The following is a 10126-nucleotide window of genomic DNA, read 5'->3' on the forward strand; positions in this document are numbered from 1 at the left end:
AGCATTTGAATTTGTACATCCATCACTGCTTGGCTTCAAAAGGAGACGTCAGTGACTTTTAAAAAAGGGGTGATGGTTTGTCAGGAACTTCAGTGACCAACAAAGTTTAACTTGCTGACCAATGGAGTCCAAGTTGGTAAAAATTTATAATGGACATTCTAGAACAAAGGCTGCAGGGTTTCCCCTCTTCCATCAACTCAGTGTTGGTAGAGAGAACATTCTCGAGCAAGACTGTCACAGTCCGACATACCAAAGTGCTAACACATAGGTTTAGTGCCTAATGCAAGGTCATCTGGGTACCAACCAATACTGTCGTTATAATGAACAGATAATCTTACAGTTGCCAGTTTGAAGCCATAGTAGGTGCAAGGGAGAAAGAGGATGTAGTATTGCTAGGCAGCATTGTAGTGGGGGTAAGGGGATATGGTGTAAGACACTGCTAGTGAACCCAGACATCTTCCAGATACTTGTAAATAAAATCTTAAATATTAATATGAAAACAATATATATTGAGTAAAAATGAAGCAACTTTTTTTATTGAAATCCAAACACTTTGGTAAAATCTTTTGACTTTGATTACAGCACTTTTGTATGGTTCCAGTGTCTTGACCGTGGACGCGCAGCTTCAGGCTAAGGAGACGAGCGGTTTAGGAAATCCAGCAGGGCCACCTGTGGGAGGACGGTTTGGAGACTCCACCCCTGATCCCACGTGCAGAACCATGGTCAGCCAATCAGAGACGCGGAGCAGGAGGTTACAAGTACTCTAAAACTTACACAATCAGAACTAACACAGAGAACCCTTTAATAGAAACAGGAGCAGATCGTTAGTATAATCCCAAATGTTTATTTTTTTTTTTTTTCATCTCTGTCCTACAGAGTTTTTGTTCTACTACAGATGCACTAGAGTCCAGGTTTAAAGGCCTTTATTTGTAACAGGTATAGCAATGTCATTTAAATAACCTCTTTACACACCCAATCACTTATTTAACACAAAAAAACATCTACAGTGACCTCCATAATGACAGAACTTTTTATACACAGCCCCCCATTTCAGGGCACCATAATGTTTGGGGAATATTAATGTCATGTAAATGAAAGTAGTCATGTTTAGTACTTTGTCGCATATCCTTTGCATGCAGACTGCTTGAAGTCTGTGACCCATGGACATCACCAGGTGCCGAGTATCTTCTCTGGTAGTAATCAAGACTAGGTACTGAAAGGTCTCTTATACCTGCACTAAGGAAGCAAATGAACACACCTGACCAGTCAAAAACACCTGTGAAACCATTTGTCCAAAACGTTATGGTGCCCTGTAATGGGTGGACTATATGTAAAAAGTGCTGCAATTTCTACATGGTGAAACCAAAATGTATAAAGTTAGCCTTTAATAAAAGCTGAGAATCTGCACTTCAACCATATGCAACCATATTTGATTACTAATCTAAAATAACAAAATATAGTAAAAAATGTCTGTCCCAAACATTATGGAGCTCACTGTATCTGCGGCTTTCAGAATGACCATTCAGCCACTAAACTTTGGACAGAGGTACAGCACAGCACACACTTCTTCACAATAAGCCAAAATGTCTGAAATCACCAAATGGGTTGTGTAGCTGAGCCGGTGTGTGCCTGAGCCACATGGTCTAAAAATGAGGCCCCAGGTGCTTTCAAACACATCCAGTCTGCGAGCCGTGTGCTGTACCTGTGCTGCTCAAAACCCCTGTAGGAAGCAGAATGCACTCTCAGCCGCTCTTGAGCCATTTCAGAAAGGGCTGCTCGGGTTTTTGATTAACCTCCAGCTGTGAGGACCACAGAAACCCCATTCTGCCAAGAAATCATGAAGTGACCCCGACATTTCCTTTCACAAATGCAAGCGTGTGAAGATAAATGCTAAGGTCCTATTCTCAGGCAGAACTCCCACACATGCTGTTAAGTACTCCGTCATGGTTTGTCAGTCCGGGGATGAATCTCCAGCATAAAAACACTTTTAAAAATGTGTGTGGTGGAGGGGGGGGGGACTCAGGCATTTGAACTAAATGTTTTTGAGTTCCCAGACTCAAGGTTCCTCTTGGCTCTTCAGAGGTGTCTTCAGAGAAGCAGAAGAGATGCACAGGACATGCACACGTCATGACGTGATCTTTCCTGAATTTACCCAATTAACCGGGCAACACTGAATTTCGAACCCTAATGCCCGTGGGCCCGCTCGTGTTTGGCTTTGACGCTGGACACTTTCTCCTGCTGTCTGCTGGCAGAGAGCACAGAAGTTTCTGGCACATCCTAGCCCTCTGTCTCTGCTCAAGACGTTCAGGAACAGACAAACAGTGAGGTTCCACAGGAGCAGGCTGTGGGTCAGGAGGTCAGGAGCTGAGGCTGCCCCCTGCTGGGCGTGGAGGGACGGCGCGCTGCCTCTGGGCCTGTATGTCGTAGGCCCAGGCCCGGTCCGCTCCTTCTCCCTGAACCTCGCGAGCGGTCCAGCTGGTGAAAGGGAACCGGCCGGACACCACCAAGGCGTCTTCAGGCAGCTCGGCGAGCAGCTTCTCCTGGAGCAGAGGGAGCTGGAGATGAAGACGGCAGGGCAGAGCAGATTAAACATCAGCTTGTGCACTTACACTGTATCCTGTCAAGCAGCCCATAGCCAGCTCTCAAACCCGTACGCAAAGTGCCCCTTTCTGGCAGGGGGGGTCGACTCCTGGCCACAACACGGTGTACCGTGAATAGAGTGGGGAAAAGAGGGAGAACTACCTGCTCTCCTTTCATAAAAACGGTATAATTGTACTCTATGTGCAAGTCCTCATGAAGGAACATAAATGAATGAAAATGAGCGTGTACTGTGTGCAGTGCAGCAGGAACTCACCACGCTCGGTGCCAGGAACACAGTGACGTTCTTACAGTCTGCTAGACTGACCTGTAAAACACAAGGTCACGTCACAGAGGAAATGCACACACGTCTTCTTTAAGACGAAGCTCAGAGCACTTGAAGTGCTGTATTACTAAAGCTTTATTTCTAAGAACAGCAAGACGGTTTCCTCATGATTCTTAGAAACTGGCATAACATGATTCATATGTTCATGAATCAAGCGTATGAATCGTAAAAGGACTCCCAATTACCTGTAAAAGCACTAATTGCCTGTAAATGCACTAATTACCTTTAGGTGACCCCAGTAGGCCATGAATGAAAATATCAGCTTTGCAATGGCCTGTACTTTTCAGTGCACATATTCACAAAGTACACAGCAGGCAGATACTGATACATGCAATACTGAGGCCTGTGAAGTGAGCTGCCAATCATCCATTTTTCCTGTCATGTGACCCTTTATGGGTACGCCCAGGACCCTGCTGTTTTAAGAGCACTCTTCGGTCCTGAAATGTGCAATAAATAACTTTCCAACAGACCCCATAAATTGTTATAAAATTTTACTATTACTAATATGGCTTAATGAACACTTTTACCATTTAATAAACAAGAAAATAATAATTGCAATAACAGTAACACAAAATTTATGAACAGGAGAGTTGGACAACCAAGATGACATGCTTCTTCTCTAATTCTGTAATTGTAATTCCTCCCTACATGGCTAGATTATACTTTCATATTATTACATTCACATAATTTTGTCACTTACATTTTTATTAAGGTTTGTCAGAGTAAGCAAGAAAAATACATTAAGTAAGATAAAATGCATTATTTCAGTCAAATTACGTCCTCAATAATGTTGGAGTCTTCCTGATACATAAAACTTGACCCATCTTTTCCTCCATCAGTCTTAAAAGACACGTCAGTCTTTCCATCTCTTATGTTCCCTTTACAATGTCCAACCATTGGCCCTTACCTGGAGACTCAACATCACACCAGTTCTTTGTGACTGACTTCTTGCTTGCCACAAATAGTATTTTGACCAGATATTCATCCCCCCCAACACTACATCTATCCCTCCAAGATACATTACTAAGCAATCACATCCCAAAATATATTTCAATATTAAATGCATGTAGTACCAGTACATGTTCATCTTTTGACAACTCTGGAAGACAAGGTTATGATGACCTTCCACACAGCCTCCCGCATGCTTGTTGCATGGTAAGTTCTTTTTATTTCGGGCGTTACAAAAAATTGTGTCAGGTTTTTCCAGAACTCACTCTGACGAACAGGTGGAAGAATGTTCAAATTTCACAAAGTTCAAACCAGTCTCGATCTGAGATTTCAATATTTTGATTCCCATTTAGTTAAATAATGTGTAGTGTTGAGCAGGGTTTGTTAATTTTGTTCGTTTTCTCCAACCTCCCACACACTGAAACCAGCCTGGCAGCCTGTCTCAAAAGCTATTATCTTTGCCACCCTGTTTCAGAAAATAATAGTAAACACGGGGAAAGGGAAGGATTAATTTTGAGTTATGCAGCCAGCAGTCTTTCTCTGAGATGCACATGGCTTTGACTGTTGTACTAATCATCAATGCCTAAATGTCCGATTAAAAAAAGTCCAATTAATGCCGTCAAAGGCTTTTTCAGCATCAGAGCGAAAAAACAGAGCACTTGAATCCATTCTTTGCACTTGCATTATAATATGGAGGGCTCTTAAAATACTGTTCTATGTCTGGCGACCCTTTAATAAGCCCAGTTAGATCTATGAGCTCTGCTACAAAGGTCCCAAATCCCTCTGATATGATTGATTTATAGTCAACATTTAAAACTGATATTGGCCTGTAGTTATTACATTGCTCCTTATCTTTTCCATCTTTAGGGATAACTGATCGAATGGCTTCTTTCTATAATGGGGAAGTAATCCTCTCCTTTAGAGTCCAACTGAAGAAGACACAAGTAGAGCCATCAGTTCTGTCCTAAAGGGTCTAAACCACTCCGATGAGAAGCCATCACTACCAGTTGTCCTACCAGTCTCAAGTTTACTAATCGCCTTGTCAATCACTCTGGGCGTCATTTCTGTGATGCAACTCTGCCCTTCTCCTATAGATGGCAGATCTAATGAATTTAGAAAGTTTCTAATTGTATTCTAGTCAGCAGAGGGTGGCTGTGAATATAGGTTTCTATTATATTTCTAGAAAACATCTTTGATCTGCTCAGGTTCAATTAATAACTGGTCCAAGTGAGGATCTCTTATCCATGTGCTAGAGATCTGTTGTTCAGGTAAACGCCTGGCTAGCATTGTAGCTTCCCTTGGACCTGCTTCAAGGTATGTTTGTCTCAGAAACCTTGCCTTTTCTCGTCTTGGTCTATGTGAATACTGTTCATCTTCCCTATAATTTCCCTGATTTGTCTTAACATCAATGGATCATGCGAGATTGTAGTTCTAGGGTCCTGAGGTCTTCATATTCTGCTGATAAATAGCTAATTAAGCCTTTCTTTCAAAAGTCGTCAGGGCAATTAATTTCTCTCTGCTGAGTGCCTTCACAGTGTCCCACACAATCACTGGGTTAACTTCACCATTATCATTCTCCTCTGTATTTCAGACCTTATCTGGTCCACAGTTCCTTTTTTATGTTTAAAACACCTTCTTAAACAATTTAATTACTGTTGATTTGATAATTGGCCATTCCTGATAGCAATCTCCATGTACCCTGTCTCCTATTAGCAATTGCCCATGAATGTTATTATATCTTTGCTAATTGTTTAAAGTCTACTTTGGAGATGATTGTTTCCTGGCTTGTGACCACACACCCAAATTCCTTATTTAAGTAACTTATTTATTTTCAGCTCTGATGAAGGTCTGAGAGACACCAAAACAGTTGCTCTTTTTCCCATTTATTTTTTTTTCTTTAGTGCACTTTTTCACTTTTTTCTTTTGCACACATCTGTATTGGCGGTATGTGAGATGAATAAAACAGTGCCTTTATGATGATGATGACCGACGTCTTGTTTTTGCAGTGAGGGGTTATCACTCTCTCCCTTCCCATGTTTCAAATGCCCACATTAATTCTCCATACTGAATTCTTATTTTTACCATCCATGTGTGTTGTCAAATAAACTGCACTGCACTGTGGTCAGATACCTCAGACACTCTATCTGCATTCTCTAATTCTATGCCTCTCAGGTGTATGCATTAGAGAGTAATCTATTCTAAAGGAGATAAAATAAGGAACTGGATACTGGTTACAGACCCATTCCAGAGGATGGAGATCCCTCCAAACCTCAGTCATGCCCAGCTCTGCATGGCTTGTGTCAAAGCACCTTCGTGTTCCTAGAATATAGAGGTATAAACATTAAATAAAGTCACCTCTTTATTCTCAATCTCCCTTTTTACAAAAACGTACCTCCCCTCTTTATCACTAATTGTTTTGCCACTTTCAAACTGAACAGAATTTGAAATACAGATCGCCACCCCCCTCTTCTGGTTACTATGGGAACTGTACAATGTATTTCTCAAACCAAAATTTTCCATTCCTCAAGTTCTAGTTGTGTTGATCTTATCTTTTGTACTGATGCCGCGTTTAATATAGCAGCATTTATTTTGTACACCACGTTTATTTTAATGTATCTGTACTCAAAACATCATCAAATTTCTCCTCTGCTTACAATATGTTTTTTTTTTTAACGGACCCAAGCCCAAGTTTCTCTGTCCTCTGTCAGATAAGGTTAGTTCAGAATAAAGCACAAGAACAGGCTTCACACTGACTAGCCAGTGACTGGCTAACCAGCAGCAACAAATTAATAAAAAGGGCTCATTTTCAAGAGGCAAACGTCCATTTTCTCAATTCACTTCAGCCAATGAATTAGTTTGTCCTTACAATTTTTCATGGATAATAAAAAAAAAAATTGAAATGCCCTACAGAACAACAATTGGTAAATAGCACAGAATTTATTATATTTGGTTCTTTCTGTGTAATACAGTGAGCATTGAAAAGCATTTTTTATTGCACAGGTTCTTGAGAAGTTTTGAGAAACTCTTAATTCTATTCTTAGAATTGCTCCATTTTCAGCAAACTCTAGATGATAGTTTATCCTACAACAATTAGCCAGTAAGCTATGTGCTCACGTGACAACAGCTACGCACCTTCCAGAGGTCCTTCTGAAGATAAGACACGTTCCCATGATGCCCTCTTCTCCAGGCATGGAAGTAGGCCAAGCGAACCAGCCAGGGGTTGAGCTCATAGCCCACTGCAGGGCTGAAGCCCTGGTTGTAGGCCTCCAGCACCTGCGACACACGGTTGGGAAACACTCCACTGTAGATAAGACTGTTTACCAGTAACCGTGGTGATTTCCGCGCTTCTGCAGAAAGCTGTGTATGAGTCACGGGGCGTAGGATCGCATTACCCGCCCTCAGTCTCCAGCCATCACAACCAGGCTCCCCAGACCTCCAAATCTGATACCAAAATGACCCTTCAGACAGTATTACTACTGCAAAGGCACAGTACTGCTGGACTAATGTTACATTTCACAGACGGTCTAATCCAGCGACTTATAAAGCATGCATTGTATATACAGTCCATTCATACAGCTGGATATGAACTGTATGTACCGAAGCAATTTAGGTTTTAGTAACTTGTGCTCACTGGTGGAACTGTCAGGGCTACACCTGGGAACTGAACCTGTAATCCCAGAGTTAAGAGAGTAGTTCTTTACATTACATTACATTATAGGCATTTAGCAGACGCTCTTATCCAGAGCGACTTACACAACTTTTACTTAGCACTTTACATTGTATCCATTTATACAGCTGGATATATACTGAAGCAATGCAGGTTAAGTACCTTGCTCAAGGGTACAACGGCAGTGTCCTTACCCGGGATTCGAACCTGCGACCTTTCGGTTACAAGCGCAGTTCTCTACCCATTACACACCCCCTCCCCCCCCGAATCTCCTCTACATGCCACGCTCATTACTTACTGCACAGCCCGCAGCCTTACTGAGCTTTAGACTGTTCAAAGCTCCTCGGACAAAGTACATTTTCTCATCCTCTGAACACAACGTAAGGGAGGCGTCTAAAGAGAGCCGTGATTGGCTGAGGCAGGGCCTGTATACTCGCAATCCTCCCAAGAGCCGTGATAGGCTGAGGCAGGGCCTGTATACTCATAATCCTCCCACGAGCCGTGATTGGCTGAGGCAGGGCCTGTATACTCACAATCCTCCCGTCCCCTGATCCCAGATCAGCGATGCTTCCCGATCGGCCCTTTAGCAGAGTCATCACATTGCACACCTGCTTCCTACTGGCTGGGAGGTAGGGCACCTGCGTGAGGGAGGCCAGCACAGTATGTCGCATTTAAATTAAGATAAAAACTGGGTCCTGATCAGGAAATACTGATTTTCAGACCCTACATGTCTCCGTGGTTACAAGCGCTGCCGAATGCACTGTACTGTATTTTCCTGTTCTCAGCCGACAGTAAAACGAGCTTTTGATGTGTGCGCTTTCACATACCCAGCTGCTCAGGCTCTGATTGAGACATATAAAGTTGGAAAAATCTGTATTTCCGGATTAATCGGGGTGAAAAAAAGTCACATCCCCATTTTTAAAGCTGCAGACCCATTCAACCGCCCGACCCGCATCTTGCCTGCAACTTCAGCGGAACTCTCCGGAACCCCGGCATGAGGAGCCCCGCCCACACGGCGTACACAGCCAATCCTGTGCCGGCAGTCAGCTGCAGGATGCCCCAGCCGCCGAAGCGCCTCTCCTTAAACTCGGCCAGCACCTCCTCTGGTGTGTCTCCATCCATTATGGGCCTGCAGCACAGAGCTCACCGCCACTGAGCCACACGTAAAAAGGAGCAAGAATTAGCCTACTTCTGTTGGGTTTTCTCCAAATCTTCAAAATATACTGAATCCTGTTTCAGAGATAAGCATCATTTTACAGCATCAAAGTGGGTGCTGTGAGGTCCCTCTAGGGCTGTCTTGAAATTTCAGTCGTGATAAAAATGAAAAAGGTTATGACAAAACTAATAAATCATACTGTGAATTAAGAAAACTGATTTCAATCCATAATGAAGCATATGTAAGCACAACAAATTTCAGGTCATATGTAGCACTGGTAAGTCCAACTGATTTCAGCTCATAATATTTGACAGGTTCGTCTATTGCTGTCTTTAATACAGATTCACAAGATTTACAACCGGTTCAGTGCGAGCAGTTTTATTTAATCACATAAAAACGTGTATAAGATGCGGCAAACTGCATGTCATTTTAGGGTGCCGCGGAAATGGAAACTATTTACAGGGGTGCCTTGGGCCTGAAAAGTTTAGGGAATTATATACGCTATTCCTCCAGACAAAAAAGCTGATAAACTTAGCATTCGGCCTCATCTTTAATAGGCATTATTTACTTATTCATGTTTACTTTGTATAGCAAATGCAATCCATCTACTCTAGGAATGTCTTGGCTGACTAATGTGCAATACACAATAAAAGTCTATTTTTAAAAATCTTTACCTTACTATACCCCTGCTAAATAATATAAATGTCTGATTCAAGTTACATTTCAAAGTACTTTTGCTTTAACATCATCCAGTGCTATTTAACTTAGCATAGTGTGTAGCTTGACGTGTTCGTTTCACACACGTGAAGGGCAGTCGAAAAACAGCTTCAAGTGTAACACAGTTAGATTCGCTTGCGGTAACGCGTCCACAATGTAAACAAAACATAAACCTAAAAATTCAAGGACTCTTCGTGGTAAGAAGAAATTTTACAGCAACGTTACTAACAGCATGTCTCGTAAACCATGACCCTGGCTACCTTGCTAGCTACAGTAGCATTAGGAAGCTACCTAATATTGCAGGCAATCAATTCATAAGCGCCATGGAACAGCACAAGTGATTACACTAGTAATAATATGAATGTCTAAATAAAGTTAACATACAAAATACAGTTTTTCTGGGTTCAACATTTTCAATAGTTTATCTTCGTCTTATGAAAATACTTACCTTCTAACTCTCGTCAGTAGACCAATACTAGCAGTGTGAAGCTAGCGACAGTAAGGACTTTCGCGCGGGTCTGAAAATTTCAAAATAAAAGTACAACGATAAAACCACTACTACGTTCAGCAAAATGAAATTAATTAAGGAAAATTCGGACTGCAGTTGTCCTAAAATATGAACTATTCGTTTTCTATTTGTACAATATTACAGTCTCTGGGTACTACCAACACTAATAATAAGCGAACGCTTCTTCTTCGTCTTTGCAGCTTAATA

The 10126-nt window shown here is 42.0% G+C and overlaps 1 protein-coding gene across 1 annotated transcript; it reads right to left on the reverse strand.

Moving 5' to 3' along the window:
* Positions 1-828: 828 nt before the first annotated feature.
* antkmt (adenine nucleotide translocase lysine methyltransferase) lies at positions 829-10126 on the reverse strand. Its single transcript, XM_035398113.1, has 6 exons — positions 9860-10126; positions 8499-8690; positions 8072-8176; positions 7004-7144; positions 2855-2905; positions 829-2555 (listed from the first exon to the last, which is right to left on the reverse strand). Exons 2-6 carry the CDS (start codon positions 8658-8660, stop codon positions 2358-2360), a joined length of 657 nt encoding a protein of 218 aa, XP_035254004.1. The 5' UTR covers positions 8661-8690; positions 9860-10126; the 3' UTR covers positions 829-2357.

This window comes from Anguilla anguilla, chromosome 17 (genome assembly GCF_013347855.1).
Source record: "Anguilla anguilla isolate fAngAng1 chromosome 17, fAngAng1.pri, whole genome shotgun sequence".
Taxonomy (NCBI): domain Eukaryota; kingdom Metazoa; phylum Chordata; class Actinopteri; order Anguilliformes; family Anguillidae; genus Anguilla; species Anguilla anguilla.

Coding starts and splice junctions, on each gene's coding strand:
- antkmt (XM_035398113.1), bottom strand. CDS start 8,660: ATGGATGGAGACACACCAGAGGAGGTGCTGGCCGAGTTTAAGGAGAGG. Junction 8,177..8,498: donor GAGTTCCGCTGAAGTTGCAG/GCAAGATGCGGG, acceptor TCCCTCACGCAG/GTGCCCTACCTCCCAGCCAG. Junction 7,145..8,071: donor GATCAGGGGACGGGAGGATT/GTGAGTATACAG, acceptor CGTGTGTCGCAG/GTGCTGGAGGCCTACAACCA.